The sequence below is a fragment of the Oncorhynchus gorbuscha genome, linkage group LG16 (assembly GCF_021184085.1).
Source record: "Oncorhynchus gorbuscha isolate QuinsamMale2020 ecotype Even-year linkage group LG16, OgorEven_v1.0, whole genome shotgun sequence".
NCBI lineage: Eukaryota > Metazoa > Chordata > Actinopteri > Salmoniformes > Salmonidae > Oncorhynchus > Oncorhynchus gorbuscha.
Genome location: NC_060188.1, coordinates 57,697,308 through 57,719,002, shown reverse-complemented (window position 1 = coordinate 57,719,002; position 21,695 = coordinate 57,697,308). Strand labels below are relative to the sequence as shown.

Sequence of the window (21,695 nt, the reverse complement as noted above, 5' to 3'; positions counted from 1 at the left end):
TTTTTTCAAACTCCAGGTCTCATGTCAAATCTAGCACCCCATTCTTTCTGCAGACAACTTTGAATCATAATTTGGAGTAGATATTTAACAATTTATGGAACATAACAATAACATCACATAAAAAAACTTAAGGAGATTTTACTGTCATTCTGTTACTAAACTTTGCATCTGCACTGTTCCTCAAGTAAATGTGTCTTAGTCAAATTGTCAGTGGCAATTGTTAAAAGTAGACTTCTGCATATAGGTGGGCGGTTTATTAAACTTTGCAATCCATAGTTTTTGCTTGGCATACATTTTGTGTTAAAATGTTAGTCTCCGCGTCACTCTGTTAATGTGGAATTGCCCAAATGCATGTGGTGCTCTTTTCCCTCTGTATGACTCCTCGGTTCACATGGCTATCTACGGGGACATACGTGCAACAAGCTGTAAACAAGGGCTCTATCTCATTTACGACCCTGGCTGGTTGCTGTGGTGCTGAGAGAGTTAACATTGTGGGCAGGGCTATGGGGGAGGGGAGAGATGTGTGCTCCATAGACACATTTGCATTAGAGTGCCGCTGCTGCCTCTTAGCTGCTTCTGCTATAGAGGACACAGCCGGTGGAATGAGAGAGTTTACCGGAATTTCACAGGAATCTTACTCCTCTCTCGCCCCCTGTTCTACATTTTTGCCAGGGTGCTGCTGTGCAATGCTGTGTCAGCGGCAAGCCTGCTGCTGAGAAAGTTAATCTTATTTGCTCTCACACACCCCTCTCTCATTCTGTGTCATTCTCTTGTGGTTCTAGGCATTCCAAGGCACGGAAGAAAAGGGAGACGGAAGAGAGGAAGGAGTGCCAGGAGAGGCACTGGAGGACGAAGAGAGAGAGAGAAAGGAGAAAGGAGGAGAGGGCAGCAGCAGCATATTGGACGATACAGGGGGGTCCTCTGAGGTCCAGCACCTCGTCCTGCCCCCCTCAGTGGACTCCCCTTGCTCTCCAGTGAGCCCCCTGGGGCCCGGCTCTCCCACACCTCCTCCCCCTTTAGATGCCTTCTTCAGGAGACTAGGGAGTTTGTTCCACTTCAAGGCTGAACCAACCAGAGGAGCCCAGCCGCAGGAGGAACAGCAGCAGGCAGAGGAGGGAGGAGAAGGACAAGAGGAGGAGGAGGAGGAGGAGGAGGAGGAGGAGGAGGAGGAGGAGAAGACAGCATTAGCAGTGGTGTCTGTTGAGCCAGACCTCTCAGGAATGACATGTGTTGCAGAGGTGGACCAGGACCACTGTGACTCTGCTGGGAGGCTGACAGGAAATAAGGACACTCGGCACACAGAGACAGAGGACAGGAGAGAGGGAGCGTCTGACTTACCTGGTGTAGCCACTTCCACACGGAGTCAAACGCACACAGACCTGGAGAAACAGTGAGTACTGTACTTCCTTCACATGCGTGTGTTTGTGTTTATGTCTGCATGCGCTTGTGTGTGTGCATTCATGAGTGTGTAATGGTTGAAGGGAGACAACTCCCTTCAATGTTGATCTATGTAATTGTCAATGTATGTGAACAACAAACAAGCCATATTTTTGTTCATCCCAAGCCTCAGTTTCTCGCCCTTTCCTGGGTTGTTTCCGGAGCGGCACTTTGAGTTCTCTAAGATCCAGTTTAGTAATACGAATCGCTTGAACGCCTTAAAGCAGATTTGGGACAATAACAACAACAGCCAGGAAGTGTAAAGACCGTGGACAAACCTACCATTGTAGCCTGAGCTTAAAGAGGTATGAACTTCAAAGGCAGCCTTAGCGGATCTGCTAGGAATTAGCACTAGTGGTGCCCGGCCTGGAATCTACAGTGCATTCGGAAAGTATTCAGACTCCTTTCCTTCTTCCACATTTTGTTACGTTACAGCCCTATTCTGAAATTGCTTAACATCTTGAAGCTAGGGGGCTCTATTTTTATGTTTGGAAAAATAACGTTCTCAAAGTAAACGGCCTATTTCTCAGGACCAGATGCTAGAATATGCATATAATTGACAGATTAGGATAGAAAACACTCCAAAACTGTCAAAATATTGTCTGTGAGTATAACAGAATTGATATTGCAGGTGAAACCCTGAGAAAAATCAAACCAGGAAGTGGCTTCTATTTTGAAAACTCCATGTTCCATAGCCTCCCATTGCTCCATTTAAAGGGATATCAACCAGATTCCTTTCCTATCGCTTCCTCAAGGTGTCAACAGTCTTCAGACATAGTTTCAGTCTTTTATTTTGAAGAATGAGTGTGAATGACCACATTGCATAAGTGGATAGGTGGGGGCTCTCAGAGTGAGTTGTGTGCAAAAGAGAAAGGCGGCCATTGTTACTCCCGGTCCTAGTGAAAAGCCAACTGTCCCGGTTGATATATTATCGAATAGATTTTTGAAAAACACCCTGAGGATTGATTATAAAAAATGTCTGACATGTTTCTGTCAACATTATGGATATAATTTGGCATTTTTGTCTGCGTTGTCGTGACCGGTGGATTCCTGGGCATAACGCACCAAACTTTCGGAGGTATTTGGATATAAAAAATATCTTTATGGAACAAAAGGAACATTTGTTGTCTAACTGGGAGTCTCGTGAGTGAAAACATCTGAAGATCATCAAAGGTAAACGATTAATTTGATTGCTTTTCTGATTTTTGTGATCAAGTTAACTGATGCTAAGTGTACTTATTGTTTTGTCGAGCGATCGATAAACTTACACAAACGCTTGTATTATTTCGCTGTAAAGCATAATTTCAAAATCTGAGACGACAGGTGGATTAACAAAAGGCTAAACTGTGTTTTGCAATATTGCACTTGTGATTTCATGAATATGAATATTTTCTAGTAATATTATTTGACTGTGGCGCTATGCTATTCAGCGTTGCTGATGACAATTATCCTGGATCCGGTATGGGTGGTTCAGAAAGGTTGAATACATTTTTTTCCCTCATCAATCTACACACAATACCCCATAATGACAAAGCAAAAACAGATTTTTAGACATTTTTGCAAATAATGATTAAAAACTAAACGCCTTATTTATGTAAGTATTCAGACCCTTTGCTATGAGACTCAAACTTGAGCTCAGGTGCATCCTAATTCCATTGATCATCCTTGAGATGTTTTCACAACTTGATGGGAGTCTGTGGTAAATTCAATTGATTGGACATCATTTGGAAAGGCACACGCCTGTCTATATATGGTCCCACATTTGACAGTGCATGTCAGAGCAAAAAACAATCCATTAGGTCAAAGAAATTGGCCTTAGAGCTCAGAGACAGGTTTGCGTCGAGACACAGATCTGGGGAAGGGTACCAAAACATTTCTGGAGCATGGAAGGTCCCCAAGAATACAGTGGCCCCCATCATTCTTAAATGGAACCACCAAGATTCTTCCTAGAGCTGGCCCCCTGGCCAAACTGAGCGATCGGGGGAGAAGGGCCTTGGTCAGGGAGGTAACCAAGAACCCGATGGTCACACTGACAGAGCTCCATAGTTCCTCTGTGGGGATGGGAGAACCTTCCAGAAAGACAATCATCTGCAGCACTCCACCAATCAGGACTTTATGGTAGAGTGGCCCGATGGAAACCACTCCTCAGTAAAAGTTACATGACAGCCCGCTTGGAGTTTGCCAACAGGGACCTAAAGGACTCTCAGACTATGAAAAAACAAGACTCTCTGGTCTGATGAAACCAAGATTGAACTCTTTGGTCTCAATGCCAAGCGTCACGTTTGGAGGAAACATGGCACCATCCCTACGGTGAAGCATGGTGATGGTAGCATCCTGCTGTGGGGATGTTTTTCAGCGGCAGGGACTGGGAGACTAGTCAGGATCGAGGGAAAGATGAACAAAGCAGAGTACAGATGGATCCTTGATGAAAACTTGCTCAGGACCTCAGACCTCAAGTCTCTGAATGTCCTTGAGTGGCCCAGCCAGAGCCCGGACTTGAACCCAATCAAGCTTGAGGGTATCTGTAGGGAAGAATACAGGTGTGCCAAGCTTGAAGCGTCATACCCTGGAAGACTCGTAGCTGTAATCGCTGCCAAAGGTGTTTCACAAAGTACTGAGTAAAGGGTCTGAATACTTATGTACAGTGGACTCCAGAATTACTGGCACCCTTAACTGGCAATGCACAAACAATATTTACAAATATATAAACAATATAATTAAAGAGAAACTCAAAATACCAAATTCGAGAAATACTGTACTTTATTAATGTTTCAATGGAACCCACCAAAATCATCTGATTTAAAAAAATCTATGTCCTCAATCAATGTTTTACAATTAATGGCACCCTTAAAGAGTTTTGTAAATAACATCTACCAAAATTAAACCAGGAGTTAAATTCCACTTATTTAAGTCTTAAGGAACTATATTGAGCCATTACATCACTTCCTGTTTCACTAGGTTATAAAAATGAGGTAACACACATGCAATATCCCTTTGTCATCCAACCATGAAGAAAACTAAAGAACTGGCAGTTCAAAAGAGACAGATGGTCATAGACCTTCATAAATCTGGTAATGACTACAAGAAGATCCACAAACGATTGACTATACCACTGAGCACTGTCAGGCCAATTATTAAAACTTTCAAAAGATATGGAACAGTTGAAAACCTCATGGGTAGAGGACGCAAGTGCATTTTGCCCTCCAGGATAGGGAGGAAGATGGTGAGAGAAGCAACAAAATCCCCATGAATCACTGTGAATGAATTGCAGGCGTTGGTGACGTCTTGGGGTGACCAGGTTTCAAAAAGAACCATCAGATGCCACCTCCACAACCACAGGCTCTTTGGAAGGGTTGCCAGAAGAAAGCACTTTCTGACCCCAAGACACAGATGCGAGCGCTTGGAGTTTGCCAAATGTCATTTAAATTATGACTGAAAGAAGGTGCTCTGGTCAGATAGAGCATCGGCATGTTTGGCTTGAAGACAGAGATGCATACAAGGAGAGGCACCTCATACCCATGGTGAAATATGGTGGTAGGTCAGTGATGTTTTGGGGCTGTTTTAATTAATGAATTCCACCAAGTATCCGGCAATTTTGGCTGACAATCTGGTTGCCTCTGCCAGAAGGCTGGGACTTTCCAACAAGACAATGACCCAAAATATTCCTCAAGACCCACACAGAAATGGTTCTGTGACAACAAAATAAATGTTCTGCCATGGCCATCTCAGTCGCTGGACCTCAATCTAATCGAAAACCTGTGGACTGTTGCAGAGGGCAGTTGATAAGCACAAACCCAAGAATGAGAATGATCCTGAAAGGATCTGCATAGAGGAATGGTCCAAAATCCCTCCAAATGTGTTCCTTAACCTTGTCAAACATTACAGGAAAAGACCATGCTGTTATCCTTGCCAGAGGTGGCTGCACTAGGTACTAAATGAGGAGTGGCAATAATTATGAAACCTTGATTTTGGTGATATTTATTTTGTATTAAATAATTGTATGATTTTGGTTGGTTCCATTGAAACATAAATAAAGTACAGTATGTCTCACATGTTGGTATTTTGAGTTTATCTCTAATTATATTATTTATATTTTTTTAAGTATTGTTTGTGCAGTCAGGGGTGGCAGTAATTTTGGAGCCCACTGTAAATGTGATTATGAGGTATTGTCATTGAGGTATTGATGAGTTTAATTTTAGAATAAGGCTGTAATGTAACAAAATGTGGAAAAAATCAAGGCGTCCGAATACTTTCCTGAATGCACTGTGCACTGTATTCCAGAGGTCTATGGTGGCCCTTGGCATGGGTGTTAGCTCACCTGGGCACCGCGTGGGCAGGGGCTTGCGGACGGGCACCATCCCCGATATGGATCCTTACACCATCACATGGTGGGATGAATGAACCCTCAAGGCATCACATAATGTTTGGGATACAACAGGCCTGTGTAGTGACACCCATACTGTTTGACAGTGCTGGCTTTCATGTGGCTACCAAACCAGAAGTAGGACAAAGTCCCACCAGATACTGATCTACAATCAGTTTAGCATTTCCTCCCTAATGGTTCAAGTTAGTATTTGGGGGGAGGGTAAACTGATCCTAGATCTGTACCTATGAAGACATTGGAAAATCTAGGGCATTCCCATGGTTGCTGCTACACTTGAAGGAAAGGAGATGGGCTCTGGGATCATATTAGGATAATGCTAACAGATTAGCAGGCAGCTTTATGTAAACCCTCAGCCAGTTAAAAGAAGAAGGAGCCTTTCACTTAGATCAAATCCTCCTCGGTTACCTCAGGTTCCCCTCATGGAGAAAACCACTCATTTGTGTAGCTAACCGGTCATCCATACGGCTTTGTCTAAACAATGGACACATTGCATTCAGAGGGATAGGTTACCAAGGTCAGTTGGATGTGCTTCACGGGTACAGTGGCTGATGGGAGCAGTATAGATAAGAGAGGCTACTGCCAGTACAGCAGCGACGTGCTATTTAGCAGTAGACAATGAGCTGTCACTACACCATTGAACACAAATCAAGCTAGGACCACATATTCTTCCTGGAGACTCTTCTCAAACCTGAATACTGTTGGTCAGTGACCGAAAGAAGCAGTTTATTTAGATTTTTTTGGTTCCTCATTAACTTTTGCAGAAGCAGCGGCTACTCTTCCTGGGGTCCACTAAAAGCAACATACGCATCAAAACACTGATACACTAATAGACAAGCACAGTCATACAAATGTAAAAAACAAACAATATAACAACAAAAATGGTGTGTTAGTGTGTTTGTTTGTCCCCTCACAGTCCCTGCCATTCACTATGGTGTGTGTGTGTGTGTGTGTGTGTGTGTGTGTGTGTGTGTGTGTGTGTGTGTGTGTGTGTGTGTGTGTGTGTGTGTGTGTGTGTGTGTGTGTGTGTGTGTGTGTGTGTGTGTGTGTGTGTGTGTGTACGTGTGTGTGTACATGTGTGTGTTTTTTCCCACTTTGGTAGCTGGGTCTCAGAGGAACAGCTGTGACAGACAGTGGCAGTGTGGGGCTGCGTATGCTAGGGTGTCACACATGGGACACTCTCACTCTCTCTCCCTGTCTCTCTTTCTCTCCCTCTTTTTCACTTTGTCTCACTCCCTCTCGCTCTTTTTGTCTCACTCCCTCTCTCTCCCTATCTCTGTCTGTGACCTCTGGGCTGTTTTAACACCCTGTCCGTGTCAATATCAGCCAGGAGTGATTTTTTTTCCCATGTCTCCAAATATACCAGGCCACAACAAGAGCTGGGGAGTGTTTGAGGTAGAGGCAAATTCTCTCCTGATGTTCGGTTTCTCTGAGGCTTGAGTTTGGAGTAACTTTACAGATTATGTTGGACTTGAAATGATCCTCTTAAATGCTGTATTTAAGTGCCTGTTAGGGTTTTTAGCCTGTGGTTATTTAGGTTGGCACAAAGGTGGACAGACCGCGTTGTCCCTGGACCCTGTAGTGCATCTCTACCCTCTGCCCATCAGCTCAGATTACTTTGATGTGCACGTGTGTATCAGCACTGAGAGGTGACCATGACTATGCACAACACACACACACCAGGGTTTCCATTAGCTGGTACAGTGGCTTGCGAAATTATTCACCCCCCTTGGCATTTTTCCTATTTTGTTGCCTTACAACCTGGAATTAAAATGGATTTTTTTGGGCAGTTTTTATCATTTGATTTACACAAAATGATTACCACTTTAAAGATCCAAAATATTTTTTTATTGTGAAACAAACAATAAATAAGACAAAAAAAGCTCTTCACCCCCCCCCCCCAAAGTCAATACTTTGTAGAGCCACCTTTTGCAGCAATTACAGTTGCAAGTCTCTTGGGGTATGTCTCTATAAGCTTGGAGCATCTAGCCACTGGGATTTTTGTCCATTCTTCAAGGCAGAACTGCTCCAGCTCCTTCAAGTTGGATGGGTTCCGCTGGTGTCCATCAATCTTTAAGTCATATCACATATTCTCAATTGGATTGAGGTCTGGGCTTTGACTAGGCCATTCCAAGACATTTAAACGTTTCCCCTTAAACCACTCAAGTGTTGCTTTAGCAGTATGCTTAGGGTCATTGTCCTGCTGGAAGGTGAACCTCAGTCCCAGTCTCAAATTCTGGGAGTCTGAAAAAGGTTTCCCTCAAGAATTTCCCTGTATTTAGTGCCATCTATCATTCCTTCAATTCTGACCAGTTTCCCAGTCCCTGCCGATTAAAAACATCTCCACTGCATGATGCTGCCACCACAATGCTTCACTCTGGGGATGGTGCTCTTGGGGGGATGAGAGATGTTGGGTTTGTACCAGACATAGCATTTTCCTTGATGGCCAAAAAGCAACATTTTTGTCTCATCTGACCAGAGTACCTTATTCCATATGTTTGGGGAGTCTCCCACATGCCTTTTGGCGAACACCAAATGTGTTTGCTTATTTCTTTCTTTAAGCAATGGCTTTTTTCTGGTCACTCTTCCGTAAAGCCCAGCTCTGTGGAGTGTATGGTTTAAAGTGGTCCTATGGACAGATACTCCAATCTCCGCTCCTTCAGGGTTATCTTTGGTCTCTTTGTTGCCTCTCTGATTAATGCCCTCCTTGCCTGGTCTGTGAGTTTTGGCTGGCGGCCCTCTCTTGGCAGGTCTGTTGTGGTGCCATATTATTTTCATTTTTTAATAATGGATTTAATGTTGCTCAGTGGGATGTTCAACGTTTCTGATATTTTTAAATAACCCAACCCTGATCTGTACTTCTCCACAACTTTGTCCCTGACCTGTTTGGAGAGCTCCTTGGTCTTCATGGTTCAGCTTGCTTGATGGTGCTCCTTGCTTAGTGGTGTTGCAGATTCTAGGGCCTTTCAGAACAGATGGATGTTGTGTGTGTGTGTGTGTGTGTGTCAGATCATGTGACACTTACTGTAGATTGCACACAGGTGGACATTATTTAACTAATTATGTGACTTCTGAAGATAATTGGTTGCACCAGATCTTATTTAGGGGCTTCATAGCAAAGGGGGTGAATACATATGCATGCACCACTTTTCCGTTTGTTATTTTTTCACATTACTTAGTTAACAACTTCCATTGTTAACTAAGTAAAAATACATAAAGCCTACAAATAAAAACACTAGAAATTATACTAATGAAAATTCAATCACATTCATCTCTCTACTACTAACTACTCAGGTATTTTATGACGTGTCAACTGGATACATGGGATCATCAGATGATAGTTTGCTTTTTCACACCAAGGTTTGGTGATTATCGAGGGGGAGATTGTTGGAATGATTTTTCAAATATGCCTACTGTGAGGAACTATTAGGCTATCATTCACAAAAAAACAGACTTCGTTGACTTACTGTGTGAGGTGAAGAAAGAATTACTGAGAAGCTCAGCTTATTAGTGGTGGACATGGTGAGTTAAAACAGTCAGAAATCAAACAAATTGGCACTTTCCTACATTTGTGTGCAGCAGGCCAGGTAGTCTACTTCAATGCGTGCTCAGGTGTGCACGCTCCCTCAACATTAACAAGACAGAGAAACCAGACCCATGCTCGTTGCTTACATTGAGCAGACAAAAGACAATGAAAAATGTACGGGTCAACCTCTAGTAAATCTTTGTTTTCATTTCAACAAATTACTATCTGTGATGTGCTAGATGCCTTGCTTATGATTGATGTTAATAAAAATCCACTGGAGCTGATATGCTCGATCCATTTTTGCTGCAGCTCTCTGCCCCCCTGATTGCTGAATCATTAACCCATATTTTTAACCTGACGAATATATCTGGTACTATCCCCAAGGTTTGGAAGGCGGCCCATGTAGTTCCCCTTCACAAAGGTGGTGACCCTTGTGACCTAAATAATTATCTGCCTATTTCTAAACTTTCTTGCCTAGCTAAAATATTAGAATCCTTGATTCATTTTCTTATCTTTGAAATGTATTCTAAACGTACACCAGTCTGGTTTTAGACCAGGTCATAGCACTATCTCTAGTGCATCCCTAGTTATAAATGACGTGGTTAACTGTATGGATAAAAGGCAACATTATGCTGCCTCCTTCATTGACCTGTAAAAGGCTTTCGGTAATGTTGATCACTCACTGCTAATTCAGAGGCTTTCCTCAATTGGCTGAGATCAGGCTTCATGTAACTGGTTTAAAAATTACTTGACAGATAGAACTCAATTTATATCTACTGATGGTGTTAAATCAGATTTCTGGAATATTACAAAAGGTGTCCCTCGGGTCGATTCTAGGTCCTGTACTTTTGACTGTTTACATTAACAATGTCTCCAAAAAAGAAATATTGTAACCAGCACTTACTTGTATGCCAATTATGCTGGTGTATGCTATTGCCCCCGCAGTTGACCAGACTCTATCTGAACTGCAGTCTGCCCTCATCAATTACAGAAACTTGATTGACCTGAAATTAGTACTGAATGCTGGTAAAACTAAGTATATGTTCTTTAGAGCGCATAAAAATAAGTCTAATGATTTAAGCATATGTCCTTTGGATGTTGTCCAAATTGATCATGTCCGTGGTTACAAAAATCTAGGCACCTGGATAGATGAAATGTGTCTTTTTAAAAAGCATATTGATGAGTTAGTTAAGAAGCTGAGGGGAAAAAAAAGAGGATTCTTCTAAAGAAATAGGTCCTGCTACTCGCTAAATAGTAGACATCGGTTATTCAGTTGACGTACCTATTGGTCAAATACTATGGTGACATCCTCTATATGAACGCAGCTGCCACTTCATTAAAACCGTTAGATGCAGTTGATCATAGCGAACTGCGGGCAACAATTTTAGTACTCACCACTGCATTCTCAACCAGAAAATTGGTTGGCCTTCTTTGATGTCACTTAGGTTGATACATTGGTATGTTTTCATTTACAGTTGAAGTGGGAAGTTTACATACACCTTAGCCAAATACATTTAAACTCAGTTTTTCACAATTCCTGACATTTAATCCTCGTAAAAAATTACCTGTCTTAGGTCAGTTAAGATCACCACTGTATTTTAAGAATGTGAAATGTCAGAATAATAGTAGAGAGAATGATTTATTTAATATTTTATTTCTTCCATCACATTCCCAGTGGGTCAGAAGTTTACAACACTCAATTCATATTTGATAGCATTGCCTTTAAATGGTTTAACTTGGGTCAAATTTTTCGGGCAGCCTACCACAAGCTTCCCACAATAAGTTGGGTGAACTTTGTCCTATTCCTCCTGACAGAGCTGGTGCAACTGAGTCAGGTTTGTAAGGCCTCCTTGCTCGCACACACTTTTTCAGTTCTGCCCACAAATGTTCTATAGGATTGAGGTCAGGGCTTTGTAATGGCCACTCCAATACCTTGACTTTGTTGTCCTTAAGCCATTTTTCCACAACTTTGGAAGTGTGCTTGGGGGTCAATGTCCATTTGGAAGTCACATTTTGCGACCAAGCTTTAACTTCCTTACTAATGTCTTGAGATGTTGCTTCAATATATCCACACAATTTTCCTCCCTCATGTGCCATCTATTTTGTAAAGTGCATTTCTCTAAAAAATACAATCTTTGTCCCTATGTGCAGTTGCAAACCGTGGTCTGGCTTTTTATGGCGGCTTTGGAGCAGTGGCTTCTTCTTTCTTTTTCTGTGGATATAGATACTTTTGTACCTGTTTCCTCCAGCATCTTCAGAAGGTCCTTTGCTGTTGTTCTGGGATTGATTTGCACTTTTCGCACCAAAGTACGTTCATCTCTAGGAGACAGAACGTGTCTCCTTCCTGAGCGGTATGATGGCTGCGTGGTCCCATGGTGTTTATAATAGCATACTAGTGTTGGTACAGATGAACAAGGTACCTTCAGGCATTTGGAAATTGCTCCCAAGGATGAACCAGACTTGTGGAGGTCTACAATTTTTTTTCTGAGGTCTTGGCTGATTTCTTTTGATTTTCACATGATGTCAAGCAAAGAGGCACTGAGTTTGATGGTAGGCCTTGAAATACATCCACAGGTCCAAGATTGACTCAAATGATGTCAATTAGTCTATCAGAAGCTTCTCAAGCCATGACATCATTTTCTGGCATTTTCCAATCTGTTTAAAGGCACAGTCAACTTAGTGTATGTAAACTTGTGACCCACTGGAATTGTGATACAGTGAATTATAAGTGAAATGATCTGTCTGTAAACAATTGTTGGAAAAATTACATGTCATGCACCTAACCAACTTGACAAAACTTTTGTTTGTTAACAAGAAACTTGTGGAGTGGTTGAAAAACAAGTTTTAATGAGTCCAACCTAAGTGTAAACTTCCAACTTCAACTGTATAAAGCCCTTTTTTCAAAAAGTCCCACTGTACCAAACATCATTACTAAACTTTACACATATTATTTACTACACCTGGTCTCAGGGATGGCCAACTCTGGAAATTAATTTTGTCTCTAATGAGTTAGGTAAATCAGCTTTTAGTTTTCTTTCACCTTTATTAAAAAAATATCTTTAAAATATTCTTAAATTTGATGTTCAGGTGCCTCTAGGGCGGGGTTCCCCAACTGGCGGACAAATTTGTCCCAAAGGTGGTTTTATTTGGCCCCCCCCAAGGTTTCTGACCTCCCCAATAACAACAAAAAATTGTTGGTGTTACGTCTGTCGTTAGGAGACCAAGGTGCAGCGTGGTAGGCGTACATTTTACTTTATTTTCAAATGACACAAAAAAATAAAAAATACAAACAACGTAAAGTTCTGTAGGCTCCACAGCAACTATGCAAAAACAAGATCCCACAAACTAGGGTGGAAAACAGGCTGTCTAAGTATGATTCCAAATCAGAGACAATGATAGACAGCTGCCTCTGATTGGGAACCCTACCCGGCCAACAAAGAAATAGAAAACTAGAATGCCCACCCAAATCACACCCTGACCTAACCAAATAGAGAAATAAAAAAGCTCTCTAAATTCAGGGTGTGACAGTTGGACATTTAAAAAAACTGTAAAAACACCAGGAAATCAGCACCAAGTGATTTTTATTTGGGAAACCTGTTCCCAAGTAGTTCTACGCATATTAGAGGGACACGTGATCATATCCAAATGTAAGCAAGGTTTGAAGTTATTATGTTTTAGTCAAATATTATATCTGTTTGGGCTTCTTGTGGTCAATTTGCAGTCTACAAAATTTTTGTAATTATTCTCTGGCCCCGGCCATCCACTCAAAGTAAAAAACGGCCTGTGGCTCAATCTAGTTGTTGACCCCTGCTCTAGGGCAATTCAGAAAGGTGATTGAGGACCTTATTACTGATAAATGTGTTAGTTTTTGATGACCTTGTTTTTCTTTCTGCTTGCATTTTGTATTTTGTATTTTTTTTTAAAGCCACGGCTTTTGTGGCACGATGGGTAACGATGCTTCGAGGGTAACTGTTGTCGATGTGTGCAGAGGGTCCCTGGTTCGAGCCTAGGTAGGGGTGAGGAGAGGGACAGAAGTAATACTGTTACATGTGTCAATGACAAACTCTCCAAACAACGTTTCCACTCCGAGAATCAAAACGGTAAATGACTGTAGGCCTAATTAATAATACAATTAATTTACAGATATTAATGTATCCAAATGACGGGGATTAACGGTACATTTACTACTGGTAACCTATGTAATGGGGAATTATACACAGTTATTTTTTATTTAACCTTTATTTAATTAGGCAAGTCAGTTAAGAAGAAAATCTTATTTTACAATGATGGCCTAACCCGGCAAAACCCTCCCCTAACCCGGACGACACTGGGCCAATTGTGCACCGCCCTATGGGACTCACGATCACGGCTGGTTGTGTGATACAGCCCGGGATCAAACCAGGGTCTTTAGTGACGCCTCTAGCACTGAGACACAGTGCCTTAGACCGCTGCGCCACTCGGGAGCCCCAAATGAAACAATAAATGTGCAAGAATTGGCTGGAGACAGCTGAGCGCATGCATTTTGGAGAGAGAATTCTATAGGCTATCTTTGCCAATCACCCCTCCCCTTCTTCTTGTCTCAACATTTAAAATTATACTCAAGACACATTATCTTCACACATAGTTGCGGATGTTAGTGAAACACATCTCAACTCAATAATCAGCTCGGCCTTTTGCCACACACGCTGCCTATGAAGGACTTCCTCGTTCCCCATTTCTCTCCTGTTCTGTTTGTTTTCATATACATTTTCTTTCGTTGTCCTCAATCCTAGTCATATTAGCAACCCATCCTAGTTGTGGCATCTTTAGATTCACCCTCTTTCTACATTTCTAAGGACATTTTTATTTCATTCATGTACCACTCACATCAGGTGCACTGTTTAGAATTGGTGTTTTCCCCCGAAATGCATTTTGGCAAATGTTTTAAAATAACATTTTATTGTCTGCTTCATTACAGGAGTTACATGTTCTGTTAAGATGAATTACCGTAATGTAAATGTGATTTCTGTCATTTTGAACACTGTGGGTGGACACCTTAATGGGTTACGCACCCAATGAATATGGATCCGGTATATTTCTCAAATGGCCGGTAAAATTAAAATGTAAAATTTCCCCGTCACCCTGACACAAACACACACCTGGCCTCTAAGCTCGTTATCAAACACTATTAGGTATGCAAAACTATACCGCCAACCCCTGCACTATTACATTTTCCACACAGTATGTGTGAAAGTGATGGCTTATTGAACAAATCCAGGCATTAGGTGCCCATTGAAATGCATTAGCCTGTTGATTTCAATATGGATGGACAGCAAGGCAGATGGATGGAATTTAATTTCCTTAGAAAGATAACTGCCCCGCCCATCCATAGCCTAGAACAGTGATCATCAACTAGATTTGTCTTCTTCTATGTAATATTTTTTGAATAGTTAAGGAGGACGCGTGACTTTCAACCTTCGTCTCTCCCGAGCCCGTACGGGAGTTGTAGCGATGAGACAAGATAGTAGCTACTACAACAATTGGATACCACAAAATTGGGGAGAAAAAGGGGTAAAATTCCAACAAAAAATAAATAAATAGAAAATGCTGTCAAGTGCATTGCAAACTTTTTATACAGTATACATAGGTTTAGGCTTGGGCGGTATTTGTACCGACAGACATCCCAGCTCTTAAAGTTCTACAAGTAACTAAAAAATGCTACTCACAGTTTGCTGCACACACCAAACACATATTAGGAAGAGAAAAAGAAAGAGGTGTGTAGAGTGAGAGAGGGACGAGATAGACCGGCAGAATTGTCATTGAAGGTGAAGCTGCTTTTCACTCGCTGGGTGAAGAAGTAGGCCAAACAACAATTATATTCATAGCACAGCAATTAACTACAGGAGAGTGGAGTTGCCACTCAGACGGCTGGGGCTGACGCTGGGGAACCAAATGAAATGAAAATAAATTAAATGGAGGATGTTGAGTTTTGTCCTGCAGGGATGTAAGAAGGGAAATGTAACAGCAAGGTTTGCAGAGGAGGGAAACATCCGAGTGCAACAAGGAAATAAATAACGCTACTTGATTAAATAGTGGATTGGAAAGCACTGTCTGGGCCAATAGTTATCAAACACCAGTGGATTCTCCTCATCGCACATACGCAATGTCCATGAGCTAGAAATAGAATGAGAGATGAAAGGGAGAGAGTGGGAGCGAGCTAGAGGGGAAAGAGAGAGAGAGGAAGAGACATTGTTTTTCTCTGAGGGGGAGCTGCTGTTTGAGATAAGCCACCGACCGATAACTAAATACAGACCACAGCAGACCAGAAAACCCACAGCGTACACACACACACCAAAGGACATGCAGCATCGAGTCCGCAGACAGCATACCAGACAATCGCACCACAGTCCATACACTATTGAATCCACATACACGACACACCGTGAAGGACACCCATGTATACTTGTGTCATGAAGGCATGTTAAATTTATCTAGCTGCTACTGAAGGTCATTCCAACATTCCTACAAAGTATGTCATATTTGTGAGATGAAAATCACTGAAACTGAGGGGGAAACATTTCATTGCAATGTTTCACACTCATTCTGGCAACAATGCTGTACATGTTGTAGATGCTGACTTTTGATTGAAAATGAATGTTTTGTGTCACCTCAAGACTCAAAACACAAGACCAGTTGACTTCTGAAAGTTGTGCATGACTTTGAAAGTCTTGTTACTGCAGGAGATGAACTAGTAGCTTATTTAGAAGCTTATTTTACAGGGCTACATTCTTTGACAATGGTTTCTTGTGATTCCGCCAGTTCTGTCATTGAGTCATGGTAATATGTAGGCTGGGTGTGTATTCAGGAAGCCAGAGAGAGCAGGATAATTGTCCAGTGCAGGCTAGGGTGCCTGGTTATTGTGTGGGTGGGTGGGTGGGTGGGGGCGTCTGGCTCTAGCTAAGCCCCCCTGGCAGCCAGTCAGTTACTGGTGCTAAGTCAGGGTGGGGAGGCTATGCATGGAAACACAGGAATCTTGATTCTTTGACACTAGAGCGTGCTTACGTGCTCACACACACACACACTGTCGTCAGACTGATTCATACAGCACAGCATGTAGAGGGGAAATGTTTGTAATGATTCGTCCCTGTGCGTCCGAGATGCTGGCAGGGCAGGAAGAGCATCACTGGTTGGAATGGTTTCAGCCATTTGGCTGGGGAGCAGGAAGTGTGAGCATGGCTCATTTGCACGAATGAGCCAGCCTGGTTTCCCTTCTCGACACTGACTAGATTCGATATCTATCCGATATCTATCCCTCTGCACTCTACAGACCACAGATCCATTTCAACATGAAGTCACATAGTCATTGGAAAACGCGTTGCAGTCTAGTGGCTTGAGCGGTTCACGCCCTTTAACAAGTGTGACCGCTGTCATTTTCCAAAAAAGAAAAGTAAATATACATGGTAGAATTTGACATGAAATATAGTGCTGGTCAAATAAAGACAGAGTCATGTTTTTGGCCCAAAGTATCCACTTCTCCCATGCCACACACCTCATCCTACACACGTCTTAATGCAACGTCTAGAAGAGTAATCTATCTGGACTCCTGTCTATGATGCGTCAAACAAAGCCACAGTTTGTACACTGTGTCCTGTCGGGAGCTGGCACGATACACTGCTGCCCCTGGGGCCTTGGAGCCTGAAAGCTGACAGCCATCAAGACAATGCTACAGACAAACAATCAGCTTCTCATCAATGTACTGTATTTATAGTCCTCTTGAGAATCCAATCAGACCTTGTTGTTGTTATACCAAAGGCTTTTTTTGAGCTGGAGAAGAACTGATAGTGAAGAATAGAGCTACAAGGAAATATCTATAAATAAGTATCTATAAATAATAATATATTTATTTGAACTCGCTGCAATGTGGGGTTTCTTATTTTCATTCTGTAGAAACCCACTGAAGTGATTTATTGTGACAAGATCTTTGCGGCCATAAACCTCATTCATTTTTTATTAGTTGCAGGGGTAACATCATGAAAACATGACTCAAATCAACCAAAATCACCTCATCACCTCATGACTCAGGCTGACTCATCCAATAAGTTGAACTCTAAAATGTTGTACCAGCCTGCTGTTTTTGTTGACATTGATTATTTAGTTAATCTCAGATACATTTTGTATTATCCAAGCCACTGTCACTCCTTATGAGATAACTAGTTTACTTTGTGGGAGATCGATGCAGTTATCTCCCCAGTAGTTTTTTTCTCTCACACCAACACAGGCAGCAATCAATTTTTTTTTAAACAAAGCCAAGCGCTAATGTTGGTGTATCAGTTGAACACCATCTGGGGCGAGTTGGGGTGAGGACCAGCTATGAGCTACTTTCTAGTAAAGAGGATGGGGAGGTCATTGTAAAGGCTGTAATTATTTGATGTGTGTTTCCAGGCAGGGAAGCTAATTGAAAACACTGAGCACAATTGTGTTTGGAAGGTAAAAGCTTTGAAAAATGCCTTTTCCCCCTGAACACCATTTATTATCTTTTTTGAAGCATTGTACTATTTGATTTCTCATCAAGCCCTTTGAAGGATTAAGATGGAGGAGGTGAAGGGAACAGAAAAGGTGCTGGTTGTGGGGGTGTCAAAGCTGGTAGATCTATGCATTGCTCTGGGGCATGCCGTATCTTTGTCCAGTAGCTCTCAATTAATATTTGATGAGGATGTTCTTGAACTGCTGTATGAGTGGCTGCTTTTTACACAACACTGCTTATATGCATGAATCACCCAGCCCCCCTCTCCTCACCCAAAGCAGCACTGGGTGATATGTGTGTCCTTGTCTGTATTGTTATGCACCTTGTTTCTCTGTGCATTATGAATAGAGCCTTGGAGGAGGAGGAGACGCAGACGGAAGGCCACAGGGAAGGATGCGGAGAGGGCGAAGCAGCAGCAGACAGCGGCCCGTTGCGCGAAGGTGAGGCAGAGGTGGACGAGCAGCATCAGCGGCGGCTGGCCCTGGCCTGTCCGCCTGTGGTGACGTACAGGACGTACCGTGGCCAGAGAGAGAGACGCAGGATGATGCAGAGGCACCAGGTGCAGGTGGACTTCCCCATCTCAGAGGGGGATGAGGCCCTGCATGACAGGGGTTCAACCTCAGGGGGGGAGGGCAGCCCCTTGGTTGGGGTGACACCCTCCACTTTAGAACTCACTATTTCAAAGCAGAATGACATTCAGACCATATCGACCAATCAGATTAGAGCTCCAACCTCAGAGACCAATGAGAGAGGAGCTTGGACTTCCGAAACAGACTCTGCTGTTTTGAGTCCAACTGGACTTGGCTCTAGTCACATTCCACTAACAATGCAGACAGCAGAAAGGGCTGGGAGTCAAAGTGCCTTCCCTTTACACAGGGAGGCAGGCCTGCCTACTGTAGGAGCCCAGGCCAAGGACTTTCTCTCTGGGGCTGGCTCAGTCACAGGCACCCCTCCCCCTCCCGCACCCACAGAGGACTTTGTTGATGCCGGGACGAGTACAGCAGGCAGTGAGACCCACAGTGGGGAGCAGAGCCCGCGGGATAGAATCACTCATGCAGAGATGGCCAGCGAGGATACACACAGGGACACAGACAGGGACAGAGACACAGAGCTGAGTGAGCAGACAGAAACCTTATCTGCACACTGTGTCCAGACTGGGTCACCTTCAGTAGCTGCTGCGTGGCTCAGCGAGCCGCCAGGCACCGGGGGGACTGCGCAGCACACTCATCTGCTTGCTGCTGTTTCCGATGTCGATGGAAGCCAGCTGGCTCCGCAACCCATTTCACTGTCCGCCTCGCTTGCATCAGCGGACGAAAGCCAGGGACCCATGCCAGCAACTAGGCACTCCGATTCTGGGGACGCATTGGATTCAGGCACTGGTGCTGGACTGGACTGCTTTGAGTCAGGGGAGGAGGAGGGGGACGTTGGTCCTTCAGACGATCTGTTCGGCCAGGCCCTTCATTTGGAGTCTAAAATGATGGTGGATAACATTGTGAGGAATGCTCTAGCGGCCCTGGAGAGAATAGAATCCTCTGAGTTGGAGGGGGATGAAGCGTTCCAGAAGGCCAGTGAGGAGATTTACCTGGTCCTACCCGCAGGACGAGAGGAGGAGGGCATGGAGCAGTCCTTCGAGACGGATAAGCTCCTGGAGGTAAGGCCTTCAGTGAGGGGTGATGACAAACACCCCTCAGCCTTCCCAGCAGAACAGACCCTCTCGTTGAACCCTAACCCTCTGGCGGAGGGCCCCAGGTCTACCCCCTCCTCGGGGTACGAATCTATCGCAGGCTCGGACACTGACATCAGGAGCAGCCCTGGGCCGGCCTGTGAGAGCATTGCACCCACCATCTGTGTCTCAGACCACAGACAGGGAGAACACTGTGCCGAGGGGACCCCAGGCACTGGTTACCAGGTAAAGGTCAAAGGTCAACAAGGGGAAGGGGAAGAGGATTCCCAGCCAAACGGTGCTATCACATCTGAATACAGTGGCAATAAGCACCGGGGAGATGTGTTGCCTCGCTTGAGTGGTGGAGTGTCCCACGAGAAACCAGGTATCCATGGTGATGGTGGGGATATTATTCAAATAACGAGAGGGAGTCATAAGTATGAGTCTGTCTCAGGGAAAACAAATGAAAACAAAGATCAGGTGCTCGGCACTTCAGGGGACAATGGTTGTAACGCGGTGCTAGGCGTTAAAGAAACACAGGTAGGAGACAGAGTAGTCCACGTAGCCAAAGATGATATCGAAAGCAATAGACATAGTCCTAAACAAGATGGTAAGGCTCAATATGGTCCTGTTTCTGTGTCCAATAACTCTGAAAGTCCTAATAAGCTCAACAGCACTCTGAATGACAATACTTCCTTCAAAAACCAAACAGCATTTCCTGAGACTGATCTGCTTAGGAAAGGTTCCAAACCTGAAGCTAAGGGCAATTCTGAGACAGACCTTATGTCAGTCAGACCAAAACACGCCCAAAACTCCCTACAACCATCTCAAGTCAGACATGCTAAAGGGTTGAGGCCTATTGCCTGTATAACTCTTCATGATGAAGACCAAGAGAGCGGTCCTGAAATAACGCTGAATGTTCCTCAGACTGAGACCAATGGGTCGAATGGCACTATGGTCAGTGGGGATCAAGGCTTTGTCCTGGTTGAGACTTACTTAGCCTCTGTAGTCTCAGAGGGCTCTGACTCTGGAGGTGAGGAGGATGGGGCCGACAGCAGACCCACAGGCACCATCTGCATGGACCCTTCTTCCTCAAGGAGACTCCCCAAGGACCTGAGCACCTCAGAGGGCCTTTTGTCTAATTCAGCCCCTGGCTCCGGTAACGAGGACATGCCACAGAGGAGCTCGGTGAGAGCATATCGCTGCGATGTCTCTCCGCAACAGCAGAGTCAGGACTCAGAGTCACCAGGACACAGTGGTGCAGGTTCAGCAGCTGCAGCTATGGCAGGGTTTCACCAGGACCTGAGCAGCAGGCTAGCTGGGCTTCATGCTACGGGAGGCCGGCGAGCCCCAGCCCTGGAACCTCTCCTCCCCCTCCTCCCAGTCCCCCAGCTTGCCTTCCATGACATGGAGGTGAGCGTTTTTTCCATTATCGACGAGGAAGAGGAGACTGATGCCGTGTTTGTCAATGACACAGGCCCCATGCTGAGCCCCACAGCGCGGCGGGCCAAGGCCTATCCCTTCTCTCTGTCGCCCATCGTGGAGGAAGACAGTCTCCGCAGCGAGGAAATGGTGGAGGGGGGGCCTGTCGCGGGATGACAGGGGACTCATGGTGCCACCAGCCACAGAGGAGCTGAGGAGTCTGAGCGGAGGTGTGGGGATGGAGCAGCTGGCCTCGTCCTCCTCTCTGTCCATCCTGTCCCTGCTGCAGTCGGTCAGCGAGCGCCTGCAGTCCAGTGGCTACTCCGACACGGATGCAGACTTAGAGGAGCCCTTCATCCCTCCTCTACGGCGGCCCCTATGGGACTTCTTTAACAGTGGCCAGGCGGAGGGTGAGGAGGGGGATGGCCAGGGAATGGATGGAGACCAAAGTAGCAAGCAGGAGGGCCCAGGCTCTCTGACACTTCCTACTGATCCATTTACTATGGGACCTCGAGAAGGGTATCCAATGGAGGACGTGAACTATCTGCCCACCCAAAAGCCTGCAGATTCGCCCATGAATCAGTATTTGAAATCAGCGCCGCCAGTGTTGCCAGAGCCTGATGATGACAACGGTGAACATCATGCCGAACTCATTCCGCGCCTCAGTGATAATAAGTGTCCATCCACAGCAACCGACATGGTAGGTTCAACAGCGACTGACATTTCTATTCAACAATGTTTTATGAAAAGCTCATTATGCAGC

General features: G+C 44.3%; 2 protein-coding genes across 2 annotated transcripts in view; both read left to right on the top strand.

Annotated features, from left to right (window-relative positions):
- The first annotated feature begins 1,174 nt into the window (after positions 1–1,174).
- On the top strand, positions 1,175–21,109 carry LOC123998964. Its single transcript, XM_046304253.1, has 2 exons — positions 1,175–1,390; positions 18,196–21,109. The coding sequence occupies exons 1-2, from the start codon at positions 1,221–1,223 to the stop codon at positions 21,107–21,109; spliced, it is 3,084 nt and encodes a 1,027-aa protein (XP_046160209.1). The 5' UTR covers positions 1,175–1,220.
- Positions 20,986–21,695, top strand: part of LOC123998965 (beta/gamma crystallin domain-containing protein 3-like) — a 34,724-nt gene continuing 34,014 nt past the window's right edge. The window contains exon 1 of the mRNA XM_046304254.1: positions 20,986–21,632. Within this exon, the coding sequence (XP_046160210.1) occupies positions 21,120–21,632 (513 nt within the window). The 5' untranslated portion in view covers positions 20,986–21,119. The remainder of the gene's footprint in view (positions 21,633–21,695) is intronic.